We start from the raw sequence: 25,718 nt of genomic DNA, 5'->3' as shown, positions 1-25,718 counted from the left end.
ATTGTCTAGTTGCAAAGCCGCAAGTTGCAGAGAAGTTCAGCCCCCAAAAAAAAGGACCAAAAGATCGACCTTTAATGCCATGCAATTTGCAAACCCGGAGTTCGGGAATTTCTCTAGGACGAAAACTCTAGGCGGGTTTGAGAGAAATTTGACGAAAATAATGTCACAAAGAAATTATTTATAAAAAAAAATCAAAAAAATTCAAGTATTAGCTCTAATACCATTTTACAAATGTAAATGGTAAAATGCTTAACTTAGTAATCAGAGATCAAAATGATCTATATATACAAAGAGAAGATTCAAATAGAATAGAAACATTCTATTCTAGACTACACTTAAATATTAGAAACATTCTAATATTTAGAGAGATATAATAAGATACAATAGTGAGCATTAAAAAGAAACATAAAGATTATTCTAATAGGCAAAAGAAATGTTTGAAAGTTTCAGTAAGGATTTTACTCGGTTGTGAAAACTGATTGGAAACAATCAAAAGGAAACTTCAACACAATGGTAGCCTTGTTTACACAAAGAATGACCAAAAAAAGGCATGACTACGGATAACATGGAGCGCAAACTAAAGGAGATCTTTCAATCAAATTCCTCAAGAGATGACTTCAAGAACTTTTCCATATTCTCAAATGTCATGTACATCGCCCAAGATTTTGAGTGGGAGAGAAGTTTTAGCAGATGTGAAAGGGATATTACCATTCTAGAATTCAAATAAGAAACAACACCGAGTGTCAATGTGGATGAAATGGAGATAGTAATGTCCCAATTCCAAGCATTTAAAGAACAAAATCAAGGATAGGCTATTGTGGGAAGGCATAGCATTTAATGCGTAGTGAGCATTTATTTCACCTCACTCTCCTATTTAATGGGCATACACTGTGGACACTTATTACCACTTTCTCATTTGGACCCTCCTATGAATTGTAGATTCTCTTTCCTTACCCTAACCCTAATAAGGTTGAGGTAGCAAAATCTAGGTCATTGGTTTTGTTTCGTCCAAGCCACTCATTATAGTTTGAGACCTATGTAGAGCCCTCATTTCTCATTTGTGGACAGAATTTGGAGATTATTGCTTATGAGCTACCAAGATAATAAAGTTGTCATTGAAGTTTGGTAGTTCCTTTATATTGATGTTTTGGTGCTTGCATTTTCTCTTTGTTCCCTTAAAGTAAATTTGTTTTCACGTACTTAGATGAATGCGATTTATAATAGTGTTATTGGGGAATTGTCTTGCTCATACCTTTTGTCTTAGGTGATTCTTAAGCACAATGTAAGGTCTGATATAAGCTATCATGTGGATGTCTTACTTCTATATTTGATGCACATTGTTTGTTTTGATGGTATTCATTGGGATATGAAAACTATTTGCATAACCCTAGAAGATTGCACCAACTTTGTGTAGTTGAATTTGACAAAGCAAAGTTTGATATATTTCATCATAGTAGTATTCATCTTTCACGTTCCTAGGAATAGAATAGAGTCCCTCAAACCTACTACCATTTACTTTTTGCATACCATGAAAAACCCCTAAAGGTACTTTGATTGCTATATCATCTGAAAGGTCCCATAGCCAATATTGTTTGAAGTTGACTTGAGGAAAATAATATAAGGCCCCCAGAGATACCAACATCTCACATTAACCATTATGCTTATGCATAGTCAAGAACTAACAAAAAAGGATCCTTGAAGTCAATTGTATGATATTTTGCAATCTTGGCACACACATGATTTTGATCAAGAAACGAGGATATCTCAATATTTTATTCTATTCTTGGTAGGTCATAATACACAATTAACAAATATTAAATAACCTATTATTTCGAGATCTTTCATACTCATGTATATCCTCTGAGCAAGGTGTTAAAATGGAAGATGTTGTAAATTATAGATGTAGACAGAAGTTCATACATAATGTTTTTGTGAGACTTATGCAAGAAAATCAAAGTTATGAGTATATATGGATTCTAGAATGCTAAAAAGAAGAATATAGGAAAAATCAATCAGAATTCATAGGGGAGCAAGGGGCTGACTATGAAATGAAAGTTATGTGGGTTGTGGGAGGCTAGATTGTTAGGAAACCGACAATATACAAATAACAAAGGGCATGTAAAGAATAAGGTGGATAAGACAAAAAAAGGAATTAGGTTAGCACAAAATAATCAAAATAGAAAGCTTCTATGAGGCTTTTAGGCTTACATGGAACTTCAACTCAATAATAGCTTGTATGGTGTCCATGACAACATATGTTGCATGGAAACTGTAATATTCCCGTAATAAAATAAATCATTAATCAAACTATTGTTAATGGGTTGATTGATTTAATATATCTCGGACCCATTTTTGTTTTGTTTCCATAGTTTGTGTCGTCATCGGCTCTCTTTTTACACCCTCGGAAAGTTTTCCCCAATGGGTATTTAAGCATGGCTTGTAGATAGTAATTAGGTATGCAATTTGGATTATTTCTTTAACTGTGAATTCCTGTTGGAGTTCTCTGTCGTTCGCCATTTCGGATGTGAAAGACCTTCCCTATTTGGTTTGTCTGATTTTGGCGGGATTCAACCCTCACTGTATACCATCGCCTATAACACTTCTCTCGGATCTGGCAAGTCAAAGCATCATCTTTCAGCAATTAATAATTGAAGTATACTTTTGTTCGGATCTCTATTCTTGTTTGGTATTGTCTAATGAATTCGGAATCAATAGTTTAAAGTGCAGATCAAAATCATTCTTGTCTATACCTCCTCCATCTCTCACAACATTGCATTATTCATTATACGGCCTCCAAGTTAAGTTGTACCTTCTCCCAACCATCTGTAAGGCCTCCATATACCCAACCGTACGGCCTCCATAGGCTCACCATACAGCCTCCATGAACTCGCCATACGGACCAATAGTTCCTACCATATGACCACCCCCTACAAATCATTTTAACTTCATTGTACAGCCTTGCATCATCTCTTCCACTGTATGCCATTTTTGGTATCCATAATCACACCATATGGCCTGCACCGTATGGCCTTCGGCATGGTTTGTACACTCTTGACATCCATACAAGCATTCCGGTGGCAACATATCAATTTTTAGGAGAGTTGTACGTATGGGTCATCATGGTGGTATCAAAGCTTCGATCATGCTAGACTGTGGACAATGAATGAGAGTTTATTGCCGAAAGAGAAGAAGAACCCATTCCGTTGATATAATGGCCGCCAAACTGGAACCCACAGTTGCCGAACTCGTGGCACTACTGAGACAACTTGCGAAGAATCAAGCACAGATGCATGATACTCAACAACTCATGGAAGAGACTCAAGAAATTGGCAGACAATAAAATATCTGGAGAACAAAATGGTCACAGCGCGGACTCAGTGTCAGGTAAAGAAAACCTCCATCTAGCATGCTATCGACCTTCTATTCCGTCTTTTCCCCCATGGATGGAGACACTAGTAGGAGGGAAGCACCCAACCTTTGAAGAAATGCAAGAACAGCTAAGAGAAGATTGGAAGAATGCAAATTTTGAGGAAGATACATCCTACAAAGATTATGCAGATATGAGGATGAGATATTCGAGAGGTGGAAATAGATGATATTTTAATGATGATCTCAGGAGGAAGTTGAGTAAAGTAAATTTGTCTCCATTTGACGGATCCAGATCCATATTTGAGCAAACATGAGTAATCAAGGTCAATACTTACTTCCAGCTTAATCCCATTCTAGAAGAAGCAATTAAATTTGCAGCATTACACTTGGAGGGAGTTGCGCATGAATGGTGGCATCAAGGCACCATCACACTGGGGCATAATCAAATAAATACCTATGTACAATTCACTGAGAGATTGATAGATTGATTTGATGGTAAAGCTCTAGAACTCAATTTCAAAAATTTGGCACAGCTAAGACAAACTAGATTGGTCGACCAGTATATTGCAGAATTTCAGAAACTCTCTGTTTTGGTTACGAACATTTCTAAAAAAAGACAAATAGTGCTCATGTACGGACTGACAAAACCACTAAAAGGTTGGGTAAAGGGGTTCGATCTTGCCACCTTGTCAAAGGCTATTAAGAAGGCACGAAGTATGGCATCATCATCAGCATCATCCTCACAAAGTTACTCACATTCCAAACCGCCGGTGTTTCCAAGGGACAGAGATAATAAACCTCCACCCAAGAAGCCGTCATTGGACGAAGCCACCAAATAGGAGCTCTGAAGGAAGAAACTATGTTTCAATTGCAAGGGACCTTGGGGAACCTGGCCACAAATGCCTCAGAAAAGGGAAGATCCATTACATTGAGGTCATGTCCGATGATGAAGACGAACAAGAAGAAATACCTGTCGAAGACAACCAACATCACAACAACACCAACATGGTTAGTTTGAACCGTACGGAAAGAATTGTAGCATTGGTATGGCGCAGAGGAACTATCGCTCTTGTCGGTAGCCCAAGGTGCACAGTATTTCGTATACGGGGAACCCTTCAAGGACAAAGGGTTATGGTGATGCTCGATAGCCGAGCCACTCTAAACTTCATAAACTCATCTCTGGTGAAGCGAAGAGGTCTACCTACGAAGACACACGTAGGATTTCAGGTCAAGGTTGCTAGAGGGACTTTTCTGCCTTGTACACACCTTGTTCCTCAACTAAGTATCACAATGGCAAATCACAGGGTGACCAAAGATTTCTTCATAGTAGACCTTGACGACATGGAGGTTATTTTGGGTATACAATGGATGGAGACACTAAATGAATACACTTAGAGCTTCAAACAGATGGATTTCACTTTTGTTGTCGATGGAAAGGTTGTTCTCTGCAAAATGGCAAATGAGGGTCTGAAGGAAGTTTTTGCACATCGAATGGAGGCAATTTTTTGGTGTGATGACATTGCTTAGGCTGCACATTGTTTTGTTTCAGTAGAACCTATAAAAGGGCAACAAACACCTCTCCAGGATGATGATCTCCAAAAGATTTTGAGCAACCATGATAAAGTTTTTATAGGCATTCCTCCTAGCAAACCGCATCAAGGGTTTGAACATACTATCAAGTTGGAAGCAGGAGCCCAGCCGGTCATAACCACACCGCACCGCCATAACAAGAAATTCAAAGATGAGATCGAAAAGACGATTCAGGAACTGCTAGAGAAAAGATGGATTCGTCCCAATTCTAGCCCTTTCACATCGTCAATGGTATTGGTCAACAAGGATGGGACGATGTGCATGTGTGTGGACTACCGTGCCCTGAACAAAAAACAATAAAGAATAGATATCCCATTCCAAGGATAAGTAAGTTGTTGGATGAATGGCATGGCATGGTCTATTTTTCAAAAATAGATCTTCGCTCTAGATACCATCAGATCCGCATTAGGGAGGAAGACATGGAAAAGGTGGCCTTTTGTTGTCACTACAGGCATTATGAGTTCTTGGTCATCCCGTTCGGATTAATGAATGCACTTGCTACGTTCCAATCATGCATGAATTGCATCTTCAACAAACAACTGCGTAAGTACTTACTAGGAATTTGCGATGACATTCTTAGTTATAGCAAGAACGAGAAGAGCACCTGAAACATCTAGATGAAGTCCTAAGGATCATGAAGGATCAGTCTTTGTTCGCCAAGCAATCCAAGTGTGAATTCGATATGATAGAAATTTTGTACCTAAGACATGTGGTCAGTAAATATCGCATTCAAGTTCATCATGAGAAGATTCAGGCTACCCTTGATTGGCCTCCCCCAAAATCACTCACGCAGTTGCAAGGATTTTTTGACTATGTAGTTATTACCGAAGGTTTGTAAAAGGGTTCTCTGAGCTTAGCACACCACCAATAGATCTGACAAGAAAGCGGCAATTCTAGTAGAATGAAAGGGCACAACTCATCTTTGATAAGCTAAAGGAAGCAATGAGCACTTGTCCCGCGCTAGCTTTACTTGATTTTACTCAACTGTTCATTATGGAGTGCAACGCATTCGGAGAAGGCATTGGTGCAGTACTGATGCAAGATAGACACCCCATAGCCTATGAGAGCAAAAAGCTTACGCAATCAGAACGCTTGTATTCCATCTACGACAAAGAGATGTTGGTTGTCGTACATACACTAACCAAGTTCCGACAGTATCTAGTAGATGCCAAGTTTGTCATTTGTATGGATCACAATAGTTTGAGATATTTTTTGGAGCAACAAGATTTGAACGAGAGGCAACAAAAATGGGTAAGCAAGGTTCAGGCTTTTGATTTTGACATTGAATATGTGAAAGGAAAGAACAATGTGGTTGCAAATGCCTTGTCCAGGAAACCCACCATTTGCTTACTAACCCAAATTTCAGCCAACTGGAAAGCACATTTGTTGGTAGAATATTCCAAAAACACCTTCGCCTATGAGCTAATGGATGGCAACACCCAGGATGATCAGTACAAAGTGGTGGATGACATCATTTGCTATAAGAATTGGATATTTGCAGTGCCGGAATCCAAATTGAAGCATAAAATCTAGAAGGTACACTACTCACCATTGGCAGGTCACCTAGGCTTTCTCAAAACGTAAAGACATCTCAGGGAGAGGTTTTCATGGAAAGGACTTAAAGGAGACATATTGCAATATGTAAGAGTGTGTGGTCTACCAGCAAAACAAATCTGAAACATACTCTACCTGCCGAGTTACTACAACCTCTACCCATTCCAGAATATAAGTGGGAAAGTATCTCGATGGATTTCATAACTGGACTTCCCAAGGTGAACGAAGAAGATTGTATCTTCATGGTGGTTGACAGATTAACAAAGTATGCACATTTCTTCACCATCCTCTCAGATAGTCAAGCCGCACAAGTTGTCGATCTGTTTTTTAGAGAAGTCTTTCATCTGCACGATTACCTCGAAACATTGTCAGTGATCAGGATGGCAGATTCATCATTATCTTCTAGACAGAACCGGGTTACCTCGAAACATTGTTAGTGATCAAGATGGCAGATCCATCAGTATCTTCTAGACGAAACTATTTCGGTTAGCAAGTACTAATTACCATAGTTCCAAGAATCACGACAATTCATGGGATTCACGCGATTCGGCAATTTGATTCAAGCCAAACAATTTTTTGTGAATCGGTGAATCGAATCAGCAATAAAGGATTTACGAAATAAGTTGTTCACTAAATTTCAAGGGGGTTTTAAATTTGCTGATTCGTGGGCAATTTGATTATGATTCATGGCCGATTCACAATTCGATTTGGCCTTGTCGAGTCCAATCTGATTATGATTCTTGTTACTTTGCTAATTACCACCCTCAGACAGACGAACAAACGGAGATTGTGAACAAGTGGCTCGAAAGTTACCTTCGAAACTACGTTTCGGCACAACAATGGGCGTGGGTGAAATGGATACACCTAGGAGAATATTGTTACAATACCACTTACCACATGTCCATTGGAATGGCACCATTCAAAGCTCTTTACCGGTACGAACCCCTTTCCTTTATTGATACAATTCTAGGTGACAGTCGTGCACCGAGGGCGAGGGACTAGCTTCAGGAGGGACAAGACATCCTTAGATGCCTGAAGGAAAACTTACAACAAGCACAAAATCAACAGAAAATGTACACCAACAGACACCGAATTGAGAGGAGTTTCAAATTAGGAGACTTGGTCTATCTTAGGCCCTAGCCATATTGACAGTCCTCATTGAAGGAAAAGGGAAAAAATAAACTCAAGCCACGATTTTATGGCCCCTATCGTGTAGTCCGTCGCATTGGTGAAGTTGCCTACAAGCTGAAATTGTCGAAAGGGAGCTGTATTCATAATGTCTTTTATGTTTCATGCCTATAGAAGGCCGTGGGGCAGAACGTCACAATAGCCACAGACCCTCCGCCACTCAATGAAAAAGGAAAGCTCATATTGTAACCAACCGAGATCATCGAAGTACGTGAGAAGACCCTACGGAATCGCACGGTGAAGGAATATTTGGTGCTTTGGAAACACTTGTCATTGGACGACGTGACATGGGAGGGCGAGCACATTGTTCAGCACCCGGCATTGCAATTGCTTGACAAGCAAAATTTGGGATGGGAGGACTGTAATATTTCCATTATAAAATAAATCATTAATCAAACTATATTGTTAATGGGCCAATTGATTTAATATATCTCGGACCCATTTTTGTTTTGTTTCCATAGTTTGTGTCGCCATCGGCTATCTTTGTACACCCTCGAAAAGTTTTCCCCGACTGGTATTTAAGCACAGCTTGTAGGTAGTCATTAGGTATGCAATTTAGATTATTTCTTTGTATTGCAAATTCTTGTTGGAGTTCTCTGTCGTTTGCCATTTCGGAAGTGAAAGATCTTCCCTATTTGGTTTGTCTGATTTCGGTGGGATTCAACTCTCACCCTATTCCGTTGCCTGTAACACTTCCCTCAGATTTGGCAAGTCGGAGCATCATCTTTTAGCAATTAATAATTGCAGATCGTTTGTGTTCGGATCTCTATTCTTGTTTGGTATTGTCTAATGAATTCGGAATTAATAGTTTAAAGTGCAGATCAGAATCATTCTTGTCCATACCTCCTCCATCTCTCACAACACTCTACATTATTCACCGTACAGCCTCCAAGCTAAGCCGTACCTTCTCCCAACCATCCGTATGGCCTCCATAGGCTCACCTACAGACCCATAGTTCCTACCGTACGACGACCCCTTGCAAATCATTTTAACTTCACCATATGGCCTTGCATCATCTCTTCCATTGTACGCCATTTTTTGTATTCATAATCACACCGTACGGCCTGCACTGTACGGCCTTCAGCCTGGTCCAAACACTCCTCCTGACATCCGTACAAGCATTCCAGTGGCAACATATCAATTTTTAGGGGAATTGTAGGTACAGGTCATCACAGAAACTAGAGATCAATTAGCCATGATACCATATTTTATCATTTGAATATAAAAAAATTGCAGATCATCAAAAAAAAATGTCTTTTACAAATATTATGGTCACCAAAGAAGAACAGTGGTTGCTTATAAAAAGCTTTAACAATTATTTTTGTGAAACTTGTGAACATGGAGTCTATCCAAGGACAAGAAGACACCTATACTAAAATTTCACAAATCAGCTTTTTGGAATTTAGACTTGAATAAAATTTGTTGATATAAAATGCACAGAAAACTGTCCTTCCAATGAAATTTGGGCATAGCAAGGGCAATACTCCTCAATTTGACAGAACTGATTCCAAACATGATCATTCTTATGTTAATATGGGTAACAAAGCTACTGATATAAAATGATCACCATGCCTTTGATTATATGCCATCGGACTAAATACTTTCTCTAGTAGTTGTTCTTTTGTCTTCTTATTGTAGAAAAACATAAAACCGGTGTTCCCCAATACCTGAAAATGGAGCTGCAAATCCATTCACACAGGCCAGGATAAAATTTTGCAGACACTCTATTTAATTATTAAAAATAAAAGAGAACATGTATCTTACTACCTGAAGAAGTGTCACTTTTTCTGTTTTTGCCATGAGCCCCACTGTCACATCAGGACCCCCTGCACTATCTTCAACATAGTTCATGTCTGTTCATTAGCATAATCAACATATAAGCTGATATACGTTGGGTATATTGATTCCACAGGCTAGCTAGTAACCAACAATTGAACTTAACAACATTGAAATAAAGCAGGTACCCAGCAAAGGTGTACTATTAAGGTACCCAGCAGCACAGGAAGTGATCAAATCACACATGGGGATGCCAGCATCAGCAAGAGCCAAAGTTGCTGCATTGATACATGCAGATCTTGTTCCTTAAGACAAAATAATAGCCAATAGTCAGTAGAGGTTGCTTGCTCACATTAATAAAAAGATATCACAGCCAAAAAGAATCCATGAAATTATTTCTACAAGAAAGAAATCAAAACAGCTAGTCTGTCTTATGGTTACAGTACAACACAAAGCCAAAGATCTTCTTTAACTACTTGAACCAAAATTTATTGTTACCTCCATCTGCTTGAAGAACTTGAACAAATATGTCTATCTGCAACAATAGAAGAAAGAAAGTTAATGTTCCAACTTCCAAAAAAAAATAATTACAGATAACCATAGCATTAACCATAGTTTAATTCTTATGCAAAAGTAATTAGGTAAAAATGTCATAAAATACAGTTTTGCTTCTCGAGCAAACTAATCAGGCTAAAAATGTACTAAAGAGCCTCCAACTCATCATATGTCAGACCACTTGCATAGGGAATCCAATCATTAAAAATAAAATTGAATAGATGAGAAAAAGGGAGCAGAGAAGTAGTTGGCAACAGACAGTAAACCTTTGTAAAAATATTCATAGAGGTGAAAAATATAAAAAAATTCAACCACAAAAGGATTATAATTCTTCAACCTAACAAAAGCTTCTACCATAATGATGCTCCCATGCATGCAAAACCTAGCCACTTAAAACTAAGTTGCCAGTTCAGATTCCGGTACATCTGCAGGTTTGAGATTCGGGTTCGACATTTGCTTAAAATATTTTTGGGCTGGGTTTGGGTTTGCTTTGGGTTCATCCATACAAGAATTTTACTTTTTTTAAAAATTAAATACGTGTAAAGATATGCTGCAAAAAATAAGTTCATACTAAAGCAGCTTAGCTGTAATGTCCCATGGTCCAGAACTCTGGGTTTTGGGACTGACTTCTTCAATTTTGATTAAAATAACCTTCTTTCTACTCAATGACTTTAGTGATAGCATATTACCCTTAATAAATTTCTATCGATGGTAATTGAGATAGCTTATGCTTCACCCTTAATAATTCTTAGAAAGTTCAAGCCACACACTTCTTGTATTGCTATAATCTAGACAAGGTTTATAAGATGCAATCTACTGATGTAATTCCCCTACTCGTATAGATTATACTGCAAGACTTGATCGTGCCATAAGCTCCTATTGATTGCTTATAGTTGTTCTAGTATGGAGATACAAAATATGTGCATTTCTCAATGGTGTTCATGGTGACCATGCAATTGTTGTTTCAGATTTTCTGTATAAGTCTCTTCTCACTTTTGAACTACTCCATAAGAATTGCTTACAAATTCAGTCATAAATATTGGTAATTAGTTAAATAATGACTTTTTCTTTTATGGTGATTGTGTAATTTATTCACTTCTTATGTTGAAAGTAAAGTCCACCAAGATAACTGAGGGGTGAATCAGGTATACACTTAAAACAACTCTCAACATCTTTATGAATTCTGAAACATGCAAGCAATTGATGCAACCACCATAGAAAGATAACCATGCACAATAACACTAGATATGTTAACTAGGGAAATCCTTGATCAAAGGGAAAATCCCGGTAAGGGTGACGCCCACAAGATGTTGCACTAATATAAAAGTTCCTTGTGAAAGGATAGACACTGTTAGGAGCCAATGAAATACAATCAGTACATACGAGTTCCTATTAGGAGACTATGAATCCTTGTTAGAAGATTTCAGCTCTATTTAAGAGTTGTGTCAACCCTATTAGGAGTTGAAAGGAGGACAACTAAACCCACTGTCCAAATAGCCTTAGATAGTCTTCACTAGACAATCTTCAGCATAATCTATCCAATTTGTGAACTAACTAAACAACGACTTCTTTGCCAATACAGTTCCTTTGAAGCTTAAGGTATATCCTTCGACATCAATCTTTGATTTGATCAAATAGATACTCTCATTAAAGCTCACATACACAATTACCATCCGCAATCGATACCAATCCACAAGGAAATGACCTTTCGTTTTATATGAAGTCCTAAAACAAGTATTGTGTAATATCCTCGTCATAAAATAAATATATTTAATTAAACTTTGTTAATGGGCCATTTGATTGAATATATCTCGGACCCATTTTTAATTGTTTCAGTAGGTAGGTGTGGTCGTCGGCTATCTTTGTACACCCTCGGAAGGTTTACTCGACGAGTATTTAAGCAGGGCATGTGGGTAGTCATAGGTATGCAATATCAATTATATTTCTTTGTACTGGGAATTCCCGTTGGGATTCTCTGTTGTTCACCATTTCGGAAGTGAAACATCTCCCCTACTTGGTTTGTTCGGTTTCAGTGGGATTCAACCCTCACCCCAATCCGTCGCATGTAATACTCCACTCGGATCAAGCAAATCAGAGCACCATTTTTGGAAAATATTAATTGAAGGTTATGTGTATTCAATCTCCATTCTTGTGTACCTTTATTTGATGAATTCGATCTATAAGCTTATGATTGCATGACTAAGTATTCCTCCTCCGTCGGTACACCATCCACCTTCCACATTACGAAGTGCATATTCTATACTGTATCCCTACCCTTCCGAACCGCCCTGTGCTCTAGCATACCGTACAGCCCTGTGCTCTATCACACAATACGGCCTTGTGCTCCAACATACCATATGGCACCATCAACCGTACAGCCATATCTATAATCCACCATTCGTACAGCTTTCTTTTCCTATTGTACGGACTCCTACCTTGTGGCCACCGTACGACACTATCTCCTTTGATTTTCCTCTCCCATACGATCATCTTCACCCTCCCGTACGGCCATCTCCACTACTCACTGTACAACCCATCCTCACTACTCATCGTACAGCCTCTTGTTTTGCCACCGTACAGCTCCCTCCAGGCCTTCAATTTGATCCCTCTCTTTCGTACACACTTGCTGACCACCTAATACTGAAGGAATTGGGATATAGTGGAGCAACACCTTCAATTACGAGAATTGGAACATCACATATTGAGTCGGTCTTGAGGCTTTATCTCTTTAAAATGCATATTATAGGACATCTTTAACATATTACTTTACACGTTACTTTACAATTAAACTCTTTTCACAATGATTCTATCAATAGTTTGCTCATAGGAAACAACACATTAAACTGTCTTCAATAAGTCAGCTCAAATTGCATTTCTAATTTCGTTGTCTAGAACATAGCATCTTCAACATGTCTCTGACCATCCTCTAAATGTGCTTAACCGAATTCCATCTAAGCCAAAAGATACAACTGATTGACCAATACCGGATTTCCAGAAACTTTTTCCAAAAGAAACCTCAAAAAAACATCACATAACTCTGTCATAGCTGCATATTTATTTCTGCGCAATTAGATGCAACATCTACACACATCACTGAATATATCCTTAAGTGCACATTACCCAATTTGTTGGCCATTGATCATGCCAAATGCATCTACCTCTTCTATTTTGGAAATATTCACAGAATAAGGTGTATGTTGACATCAATGACAAACTTTGTCATGAATGCAGCACATAAGCATTGAATCATGTCTCCAGCAATGTTATGATACTCCCCCATAGAAATACCATTAGCACTCATGCTAACAATTCTATCTTCCTCCTTATCAATATTTGAATATCTTGGCTAAGACTAATTTGTCTTTTCCTTGCTCAATTTACTCTCCCGAGTGATAACGAATGCCTTCCCTTGTCGTTGACTAAGCTTGGATTTTCCTCAATTATGTTCCGACAATATGTTAGTTGTTTTCCCTTACTGTTTACTGACCATATGTATATATGTTGACCTGGTTATCCTTCCCTTTACCGTCATTTTCATTCCCTATGTTTTTTCTCCATATATTCATATTAATATTGATTCCCTATTAATAATTTGAAGATTTGATATTATATCGTGAAATTTTGTATCGTGTGATTGTTGTTTGGGTTATAACTATCACTAATTGGATTTCCCTTTTTTTTTCTCCTTTAGATATTATGTTTTGTTGTAGCTCCTTGGTCTATCGTGTTTCAATAGTCAAATTATCTATTCTATTGTCCTTTATTTGTAATTCCCAATCCCATCCCTCTAACCATCTGGTCTTATTACATGGCAAAGAAAGGAAATGATGGTTTTTCCTCCATTATTCCATTGACACCCTTCAATGCCCCTCCCATATTCAATTTTGATTTGCTTATATATGTCGAGGAAGGGTCACTTTCCACCTATTTGTGACTCTTGGTTACTAAATGTTATATATGTTATGTTTTAAGTTTAATATATAAATATTATGATATTTCATATCAAGTAATTTTATTTTAATATGCTATCATAATAATATATGATAAATATTTATATTATATTATGATAACAAGATATGTGATTTGACACCTACTACCATTCAAACAAACTCATAAGCTTTTATGACATTCATAATAACTTATTTGAAATATTAGATTATATAATTATGATGAAGACCTATTCAACATGTGGGTCATTTAATCAGTTATTTATTATATCATACGGTGTTAATTATCTTAATTACTGTGTCTCATTACAATATTAATAAATCATCCTATTTATTGGAGCATTACATCTAAGTCATTTTATTAATTTCACTTAGATCTTTCAATTCTCCTTCTATTTCATCTAACCATTGAGAGTACTATCATGACTATCTCTCTCTATACACGAAGATACTTAGTTTTTGTTATTTATTATATACTACAATTAATTAGTTTTATATAATTGCATTGTTTGTTTCATTAATATAAAAGTTCCTTGTGAAATGATAGACTTTGTTAGGAGTCAATGAAATACAACTAGTACATATGAGTCCCTGTTAGGAGACTTTGAATTATTGTTAGAAGATTCTAACTCTATTAGGGGTTGTGTCGACCCTGCTATGAGTTGAAGGATAACTGAACCCACCATCCAAATAGCCTCAAACAATCTTCACTAGACAATCTTCAAGATAATCATCAAATTCTGAACTGACTAAACAACAATTTATTTGCCAATATAGTTCGTTTTAAGCTCATAGCACATCCTTCAATATCAATCTCTGCTCTGATCAAATAGATATTCACATTCAAGCTCGTGTGTACAATAACCATTTGCACCGGATACCAATCCACAAGTAAATGACCTTTCCTTTATACGAAGTCCTAAAACAAGTATTGAATCCGCCTTGAGGCTTTCTCAATTTACAATGAATAATATAGGACATCTTTAAGATATTACATTACACGTTGCATTACAATTATACTCCTTTCACAATGATTTTATCAATAGTCGGCTCACAAGAAACAACATGTTGAACAGTCTTCAATAGGTCAGCTCAAACTACATATCTAATTTCGTCATCTAGAACACAACCTCTTTAATGTCTCTAACTATCTTCTGAACATACTTAACTAAAATCCATCTCAACCAAAAGATACGACTGATTTACCAATACCCACTTTCCAAAAACTCGCTTTGAAAGCAACCTCCAAAAAACATCGCATAACTTTGTCATAACTGCATATTTTGTTTTGCACACTTAGTTGTACCATCTACAAACATCATTGAATATATGCTTAAGTGTGCATAATCCAAATCATTGACCATTAAGCATTGACTATTGACCGCTGACCGCACCAAATGCATCTACCTCTGCTATTCTAGAAATCTTTACAAAATAAGGTGTATGTTGACCTCAATGACAAACTCAGTCATGAACGCAACACATAAACACTAAATCAAGCCTTTTGCAATGCTATGCTACTACCCCATAGAAATACCATTAGCATTCATGCTAACAATCTCCCCCTTTGGCATTGATGGCAACATAGATGAATAACCTCTAAGTTCCATGAATACCAAATATATTTCTTTCTTGTTACATCCCAATTTTTGACCTAATTTGAAACATAGCTGTTGAGGTTCACATGAAGTCAGTTGGCAGTTTAATTTGTCATAGTCTGGCGCAATGGTAAGATAGGTAGTCGTTATGATTTCAAGTGAAGATAACATGCTAGTTGATCGTTAATCACGAATTCATGGAATTGAGAAGATGGTTAACCATTATGATTAATTATAATTAAATAATTCATTATGATAATATAATTTAACTGCAGGAAACATGTCGAAGGGGGTGGAAGCATTGTCAGAAAAGAATTAGGTAGGAGCATCACCATCACTGGGCAGATGAGTAGAGGATCTAGCTACTTGAAACAGGATACATCTATGGAACCACTGTTAGATTGTGGTGACTGATCAAGAAAGTACTGTACAGACTCCATAATTTTTTTGGGGTTCTGGGCATCGCCTTGAAAAAAAAAATTTGGGCCCTATTTTATCGAGATTTTGGGCCGACATGTAATTATTAATTATAACCCTAAAACGGCATAAAATACTTGTATAAAAGGGTTTAGGGTTAGGTATTTTATTATTATGTTGTGATGCGAAATTGCTTCTTACAACGGTATTGAGCTGGAAGGGATTACAGATTGTAATCAGGTTGTAATCACTGGATTGTAATAATATTGGACTTGCAGTTTGGTGGACGTAGCCCAGGGATTGGGTGAACCATGTTAAATCTTGGTGCCTTGTGTTCATTTCTGTGTGATCTATTATTTTCTGTTATTGGTTATATTTGCATGTAGTTTTTATTCCTGTCCCTAGTTTTATCCTAACAACCACATGAGTTATTTAAATAATTAATTTAACTAAAATAATCGAGTTAAAATATAGAGCATATCTTAAAAGATTTTAATTTATCTTTCATCATATTATTTTAATTAATATTTATGTACATGTAAAATGTTTTGGCAGCATTATCATTTAATAATTTAATAGAGTGATGTTTAGTTGTACATTATAATAATGGTCAAATTATAATAATTGAATTATTATAATTTTCAAATTATAATCTTCCAATTCTTCATTCTAACTTCTTAATTTTCTTTTATTCTTTTCTCTCACCATAGTCAATTTAATAATTGGAATTCGAATGGTCATCTTGGAATTCGAATAGTTTATAATCTTTTGGTAATCGGCAGTAGCCAAGAAGACATAGATCTTCCTTGTAACTGTAGCCGTGGGGGAAAAGATATATATTAGTATTCCATAATAGCAAAGCGGCTACTTTTTCAATTCCTTTTATTGCATTTTCTCCTTTATCGTTTTGCCATCTTCAACATCCGGTTTCATATAACTCCGTGAGCCAAAGTTTCGTCTTCCAGTCTAAGCGACATTTTTTTCAAAAAAATCAACCAGTACTTCTGTTCCACCAAGAATATCAATATGCGAAAATCAAGCTCAAGCTGGCATGGCTGTGACCTTCCTGGTTCAGGTTAGAATTTGGCTAAAGATCTGTGATCAAATGTTTGCAAGTAACAACTCAACGCTACAAGAGTGAATCAGACAGAGTTCGAATCCTTCAATATTATATCAAATACTTAACAGGTTATGAGTTTATCTTTCTAAGTTTTTAAATGTAATTCTATAACAGTCGGATAGTATCAGAACTTCCTCTTGTGTCTATGCTCATGTTTCTTAAACTTGCTAGATAAACCTTAAAGATTATAGAGAACTTCTTCTTAATACCTTCACATCCAGTCGAGTAGTAATCCATAAAGAAAGTTTCTGAATACGATATGAATTTGTATCATTCTTGTCCTTGATTATTATTTAATGTTCTTGCAATAATATATGATGTTGAGTTTGATATTATTATATAATTACTGCAAATGATGTCATGATCCTGGATCTGACTGAGTCAATGTACTCACTAGAATTTTGTATTGATAAAGATAAATTATAGATAATATAGATAATATAGATAATTGTAAGAGAAATATAGGATGGTGTGCCAAGGTAATTAAATCAAGATATTAGATTTTAAGTGGGTCATTGATGAGATAATTACATCAGATTTGAGAGGAAGATATAAGTGGGAGAGAACAGGTATTAAGAGATATTCATGTCAAGAGGTATTTACAAAATATATATATGTATGATAATAATATTTAGAAATATATATGTTATTATACTTGTTAATGATAAGATATAATAATATGTGTAGTATAAATGTACACAAACATACATACATGATATGCATATTTTTTGCATTCGAAATTATAAAGGAATTAAAATCGTTTTTATTAAGATATGAAATTCTATCTCTTACTCCATACTAAGGTATTTTAAGATAGGGAGTTTGTAAAAGGTAAAGGTGGAGTAATTTCAGGCACATGGCAGATTATCCCAATACTAGGGTCGGGCCTTCAAGGACGTTGCATGTAGTTTGTTTCACGTGACCTTCACACAGTAAATATACCATCTAAGAATGACCCAGTATTAGAGAAAGAAACTGAATTTCACCTAAGAATTTAAATTAAATTAATTCAATTGGTGAATTGATCAATCTGTTCATTCAAAGGAATGAACTATCACAAATATGTTTTAGAAAAGAGTTGGGTAAACCAAACAATAACAATGATCTCTACATGAAGTGGATATAATGTGTATGCTTCATGTCTTCAACGTGTATTCCTGCATCAATGCATATGCTTTGTGTCTTCAACATATATGATTTGTGTATTCCTGCATCAATGTGTATGTTTTGCATCTTCGATTAATATGGTTCGTATTTTTATGCATTAGTATGCCTCAAGTGTACATTGTTTCTACATATTTTCTGTAATTGTTGGTTGGGAATAGTAAGGATGCTTAAAATATAAATTTACTAACTATTATTGGAACTACACAATTACTTACACAAAGATCATAAGTTACCAATTGTCATTATCGAATAATGAGGAAATGTGTAATTGCTTGAGCACAAGCAATTTTGAGAGGGTAAGACAGTAACATCCCCTCTAATAATGAAATCTAATACTAAACATAATTGATATCCCTAATTGTAATTGATTAAAATAATATATATGTAATAATCAATTGATTATTAGATAAATACTCAGATACCGATTCGTGCCAGTAGGGCCTGGCTTCCACATCCGATGCGAACGGATGCGGGAAGACTCCGGATGCGTTGCGGGTGCTGCCCAGAAGCCACCCGCAGGCATCCGGATGCTGGTGGAAGAACCGCATCCGGATGCCTGCGGGTGGCTTCCGGGCAGCACCCGCAGAGAATCCGGGAGCTTTCTCAAAGAAGTTTAAACCATTTAATGATAAGAGATCAATTCTTTTCTTGAGTATTTAGATGAATTTTTTTGAATTTTTGATTATTTTTTTCAAGTTCTTGAAGATTTTTTTTAAGTTTTTTTTCAAATTTTTTTTTTTGAAAGATATGTAGAAGCAACTTTGGGTATCTATTTTAGTAGTTTTTCTCACTTCTTTCCACTTGTATGCATGATCATTGATGTTCATAGTTGTTAGGAACTAATTAAAATTTATTTATTTTCTTATAAAAGAGGCCCATTAGACACCGCATTTAAAATGGGGGCAAAAGACCGCGTTGAAGAAGCTATTGCACGTTGCCTCTATGCGAATGGGCTTTCTTTCAACTTGGTGAGATCACCATATTGGAAGGAAATGGTGGCAGCAATCAAAGAATCACCAGCTGACTACACAAGCCCGGGCTATGAAAAGGTGCGTACATACTCCTTTATCCACTCGGTGGAGCACAACCGGTTAAGCTCCAAGAAAGCTGAGGACTTGGTCTTTATCCATACCAACTTGCGTCTTTTGTCACGTAAGAATGATCATTACAAGGAAGGGGCAACAAAGCTTTGGGATGTAGCCCCTGAGTGTGCAGATTTGGATGCAACACTTCATGATCTTGTTACAGTTGGAGACGGTGATGATGTTAGTGTGGCACGTGGTGCATCTAGCATAAGTGGAACCATGCTTGGTTCAAATGATCTTTCAGCAGTTGGAGATGACAATGAGAATGTGGATCTTCTTGCAAATCCCTATGATTCAAAGTCAGACTCTGATTGATTGAATCTTCAGACTTCAATCATTTACCATGTTTTTAAATTTTATTTTGTTGGAATCTTGAACATGACCTATTTGAACTTATTGTTTAAGAGTCAAGACTAAACGCTAATGTTGGACAAGCACATATTGATATTGATATATGAATATCATATGAATTTTGAAATATCTTGAATTTTGTTTAAGGGTTCCAGTTAACTGTTAAGTATCATAGATTCAGTGATATTATGATTTATCAAATGATTTGTTTTTGTGTCTTTCTTGCATTTCTTTGCATATGTTTATATATATATATATATATATATATATATATATATATATATATCCTCTCGCATCCGCATCCTAAAAAAAAAAGAATACCTGCATCCCGTATCCGCTTCCGGAATCCGCTTCAAAATCCGCATCCGAATCGGTAACTTAGGATAAATATAATAATGATATAGTAAAATAATTAAATAATACTTTAAATAGATAATTGGCAATATATTTTGTCAAGACAAAATACACTTTTTACTAAATCAATATACATAAACTATTGTTTATAGACATCAATTAATAACTAAATAATATTAAATATTTATTAGATAACTAAATAATTTTAATCAATTAAATATACTAATAACAATACTATTATTATTATGTAAAAAGTCAAATATATTAAATATTATTTAAATACTAATCATTTGTCAAATAGATAGTTATTAAACATGATCGATCAAACAATTATTCAAATAAACTTTTCCCACCAAAGGTCACATATGAGGGAACACATAAGTGGCATATATCTTAGTTGCATTAATTGCATCGGGTTCCATGGAAAAGAACACGAATAAAGAGGAATGGGAAAATGATTGTATGTTTTCAAAAAAAAAGGAGATGCCTTATGTTATAACAAACAATGGAAAATGTGCATTAAAACAATGGTAATATAAAAAGGACAAAACTAGGATTTGAACTGGTTAATTGGTATTTGGATTGTGTGTTCAATACTCCACTTACACGTTAGACTTTCCCTTATAATGTTAAAAATAAAAAATCATTTAGCACAAAGAAATACTTTAAATCAAATGACAAATAAACATATTTACTACAATATAGATAATTATAAGAGAAATATACGATGGTGTGCCAAGTTAATTAAATCAAGATATTAGATTTTACGTGGGTCATATATGAGATAATTACATCAGATTTGAGAGGAAGATATAAGTGGGAGAGAATAGTTATTAAGAGATATTCATGTCAAGAGGTATTTATAAAATATATGTATGATAATGATATTTAGAAATATATATATTATTATATCGGTTAATGATAAGATATCATAATATGTGTAGAAACATACATACATACATATGTATATTTTTAGCATTTGAAATTATAAAGGAATTACAATCCTTTTTATTAAAATATGAAAATTCTATCTCTTACTATACAAAATTATTCAGGGTTAGGCCTTTAGGGACGCTGCATGTAGTCGATTTCACAACCTTCGCACAGTAAATTATACCATCTAAGAATGACCACAGTATTAGAGAAAGAAATTGAATTTCACCTAATAACTTCAATTAAATTAATTCAATTGATTATAGTTTCGAATCTGATAATATGTTTAATAATCCCATAATAAAAATAGCGCTAATTGGCAATTATAATGACCTATAAAAAGGGATCATTACAAGTGGTATCAGAGCTATGATCTTGCCATACTATAGGGTAAAGATGAATTGATCAATTTGTCTATTCAATGGAATGAACTATCACAAATATGTTTTTGAAAGATTTGGGTAAGCAAAAACAATAACAATGATCTCTACATGAAGTAGATACAATGTGTATACTTCATGCCTTCAACGTGTAATCCTGCATCAATGCATATGCTTTGTGTCTTCAACATGTATGATTTGTCTATTTTTGCATCAATGTGTATGTTTTGCATCTTCGATGTATATGGTTAGTGATTTTTTGCATTAGTATGCCTCATGTATACTTTGTGTCTACATATTTTCTATAATTGTTGGTTGGGAATAGTAAGGATACTTAAAATTTAAATTTACGAACTAATATTGGAACTACACAACTACTTACACAAAGGTGATAAGTTACCAATTGTCAGTATTGAATAATGAGGAAATTTGTAATTGCTTAAGGACAAGCAATTTTGAGAGGGTAAGACTGTAACATCCCCTCTAAAAATGAAATCTAATACTAAACATAATTGATATCCCTAATAGTAATTGATTAAAAGAATATATATGTAATAATCAATTGAATATTAGACAAATATAATAATTATATATTAAAATAATTTAAATAGATAACTAGCAATATATGTTCTCAAGACAAAATACACTTTTTACTAAATCAATACAAATAAACTATTGTTTATAGACATCAATTAATAACTAAATATTATTAAATATTTATTAGATAACAAAATATAATTAATGAATTAAATATACTAATAACAATACTATTATTATTATGTAAAAAGTCAAATATATTAAATATTATTTGTTTACTAATCATCTTTCAAATAGATAACTATTAAACATGATCGATCAAACAATTATTCAAATAAACTTTTCCCACAAAAGGTCACATATGAGGGCACACATAAGTGGTATATATCTTAGTTGCATCGGGATCCATGGAAAAGAACATGAAAAGAGGAATGGAAAAATGATAGTATGTTTTGCACAAAAAAGGAGATCCCTTATGTTATAACAAACATACATATATGATATGTATATTTTTAGCATTCAAAATTATAAAGGAATTAAAATCATTTTTATTAAAATATAAAAAAATTATCTCTTACTCTGTACTAAGGTATTTTAAGATAGGGAGTTTATGGAAGGTAAAGGCTAGGGTTAGACATTGACGGATGCTGCATGTAGTCTATTTCATGCGACCTTCACACAGTAAATCTACCATATAAGAATGACCTTAGTATTAGAGAAAGAAATTTAATTTCACTAGAGAACTTAAATTAAATTAATTCAATTGATTATAGTTTCGAATTTGATAATATGTTTAATGATCTCATAATAAAAATAGCCCTAATATGCAATTATTATGACCTATAAAAAGGGATCATTACATAGTATAGCTTTCTCACTTTGTACATTGGTTCAAGTGTCTCTCGTCATTTCACCAACTGCAGAGATCGGTTCACTAACTACTAGCCTTATTCAGATTCTATTATTTTTGGTGGCGGACAAGAGTACACCATTGTCGGCAAAGGCAACATTTAAATTCCATCCGCAGGGAGGAATCTCATTTTCCTCGATGTGTAGTACGTTCCAGCGATGGAACTAAATCTACTCTCAGTCGATCAATTGCTGCGACATTTTCCACAGTTGGATGTCACCTTCAATTCGCATCAATGTACCATCACTCATAGGGCGACTCAGTCTATTGTTGCAGTGGGTCTTGAGGATCATGGTCTTTTTCGGCTTACTAATTCTGGTGATTCCTGGGACTTAGCTATGGCTGCTTGGCAGTCTTTTGTTAGCACAATTTGGCATCAGCGGTATGGGCACTTAATTGCTCGAGAAGAGCATGTCCTCAATTTGCCAGAGATTCAAACTCAACAGCTTGGAGTTTGAGATGCATGCCAGACTGGGAAGCAACATTGCACACCTTTCACCAATAGCAATTCATGGCAAGCTTCTATGGTACTTCAACTTGTTCATGTCGATATCTACGGCCCTTTGGACACTCCTTTTGTTCTTGAGTCTAGATATTTTTTGTTGTTCGTTGATGATTTTAGTAGAAAGATGTGGGTATATTTTCTTAAAAAGAAATCAGATGCACTTCTTGTATTTCATAAATTTAAACCTTTAGTTGGAAAGAGTCTAGGAAATCTATTATTACTCTTAGGTTAGACAGTGGGGGGGAATTTTGTTCTAATGAATTCTCTAGCTTCTTGGATACTCATGGCATCAAACGCCACTTAACCATACTCCACACACCACAACAGAATAGTGTTGTTGAACATCTAAACAGAACAATCACTGAGATGGCTCGCTCCATGCCCAAACACAACCATGTTCTGAAGAAGTTTTGGGCAAAAGAAGTTAACATTGCAGTTTATCTTTTCAACCAATCACCCATAGTGCTAGTCAAAGGTAAGACTCCACCTTTAGTTCACATCAACACACCATTAGTTCACATCAATGTGATGTCATAGTCAAAGGTGATGTCACCTTCGGTTCACATCAATGTACCATCACTGATAGGGCGACTCAGTCTATTGTTGTAATGGGTCTTGAGGATCATGGTCTTTTCCGGCTTACTAATTCTGGTGATTCTCGGGACTTAGCTATGATTGCTTAGCAGTGTTTTGTTAGCACAATTTGGCATCAACGGTATGGGCACTTAAATGTGCATTATCCCTCTCAACTTGCTCGAGAAGAGCATGTCCTTGATTTTCGAGAGATTTAGACTCAGGAGCTTGGAGTTTGAGATGCATGCCAGGTTGGGAAGCAACATCGCACACCTTTCACCAATGGCAATTCATGGCAAGCTTCTATGATACTTCAGCTTGTTCATGTTGATATCTGCAGCCCTCTAGACACTCCTTTTGTTCTTGAGTCCAGGTATTTTCTATTGTTCGTTGATGATTTCAGTAGAAAGATGTGGGTATATTTTCTTAAAAAGAAATCAGATGCATTTCTTGTATTTCAAAAATTTAAACCTTTAGTTGAAAAGAGTCTAGGAATCCATTATTACTCTTAGGTCAGACAATGGGGGTCAATTTTGTTCTAATGAATTCTCTAGCTTCTTGGATACTTGTGGCATCAAACGCCACTTAATCATACCCCACACACCACTTCAAAACAGTGTTGTTGAATGTCAAAACAGAACAATCACCGAGATGGCTTGCTCCATGCCCAAACACAACCATGTTCTGAAGAAGTTCTGGGCAGAAGCAGTTAACATTGCAGTTTATCTTTTCAACCAGTCACTCACAGTGCTAGTCAAAGGTAAGACTCCAAAAGAGGGTTGGTCAGGTTGCAAGCCTACAATTAGTCACCTGAAAGTTTTTGGCTCCCTTGCTTTTGTTTGGATCCCTGATGCATCATGCACTAAGTTGTATGCCAAGAGTCAGAAACTCATGTTTTCTAGATACAGTAATCTTCACAAATCCTACCGCTTCATTGACGTTGAGACATCTTGTCTCTTGTACAGTCATGATGTAGTCTTTGATGAGCAGTGAAGAGTCAAGACCATTCATGCATGTTTCTCCTGTTACTGATCCAAGAGACCAGAACTATGAAGGCTCATGATTTGGGACTTAGAGTTCCATAAGGTCTACTTGATGAGAGGGCTATAATAGCTCCTATGGCTCAAGTTATACTAGTGATCCCTATACAAACACCCTCAGCTTCTCCTGCACGATCACCCAGTATTGTAGATGATTCACCTGAGCTTGATCCAGATTCTTTAGATGAGGAACCTGTTCATAGAGCATCTCCTGATACTAATGTTGGTAATTCTCCTCTCTGGCCTAAGTGGTGGGCCAAGACTCTTGTTGATCTTCGTGATGATGAGCTCATTGATGAGAAAACTGCTCAGAAAAAGAGAAAACCAACAAAATTTATTAACTTTACACTCATAGTCAACATTCACAGTGTGTTTGAACCTCAAACATATTCCAAAGCTAAAGGATATCTAGAGTGGGAACATGCCATGACATCTGAACACCAGAGCCTACTGAAGAATAATACCTAGGTCCTTTCTAATCTAACATCAGGGAAGAAACCCATTAGCTACAAATGGGTTTACAAAATCAAATACAAATTTGATGGTACTTTGGATAGGTACAAAGCTCATTTAGTGTCAAAGGGCTTTTCTCAGCGTCAGGGCATTGATTATGAGGAAACATTTGCTCCTATTACAAAAATGAGCACAATTAGACTAGTCCTAGCCATGGCAACACAGTTTGGCTGGAAGGTCCTTCAAATGGACATCAATAGTGCTTTCTTGAATGGTGATCTCTACGAAGAGGTCTACATGACGCAACCACCTGGTT

At 35.8% G+C, this 25,718-nt stretch overlaps 1 protein-coding gene across 4 annotated transcripts in view; it reads right to left on the bottom strand.

The window, feature by feature from the left end:
* RRP41 (3'-5'-exoribonuclease family protein) overlaps positions 1-25,718 on the bottom strand; it is a 196,411-nt gene that overhangs the window by 56,045 nt on the left and 114,648 nt on the right. For all 4 annotated transcript variants that reach the window (XM_089832721.1, XM_089832727.1, XM_089832736.1 and 1 more), the window contains 3 exons: positions 9,976-10,012; positions 9,666-9,782; positions 9,469-9,554 (listed from right to left, as the gene is read on the bottom strand). In XM_089832721.1, coding sequence (XP_089688847.1) covers positions 9,469-9,554; positions 9,666-9,782; positions 9,976-10,012 — 240 coding nt within the window. The remainder of the gene's footprint in view (positions 1-9,468; positions 9,555-9,665; positions 9,783-9,975; positions 10,013-25,718) is intronic.

Source organism: Cupressus sempervirens, chromosome 1 (assembly GCF_028749045.1).
Source record: "Cupressus sempervirens isolate cs-2001-9-10 chromosome 1, ASM2874904v1, whole genome shotgun sequence".
NCBI lineage: Eukaryota > Viridiplantae > Streptophyta > Pinopsida > Cupressales > Cupressaceae > Cupressus > Cupressus sempervirens.
The sequence above is the reverse complement of the archived record's forward strand: the minus strand, read 5'-3'. Positions and strand labels throughout refer to the sequence as shown.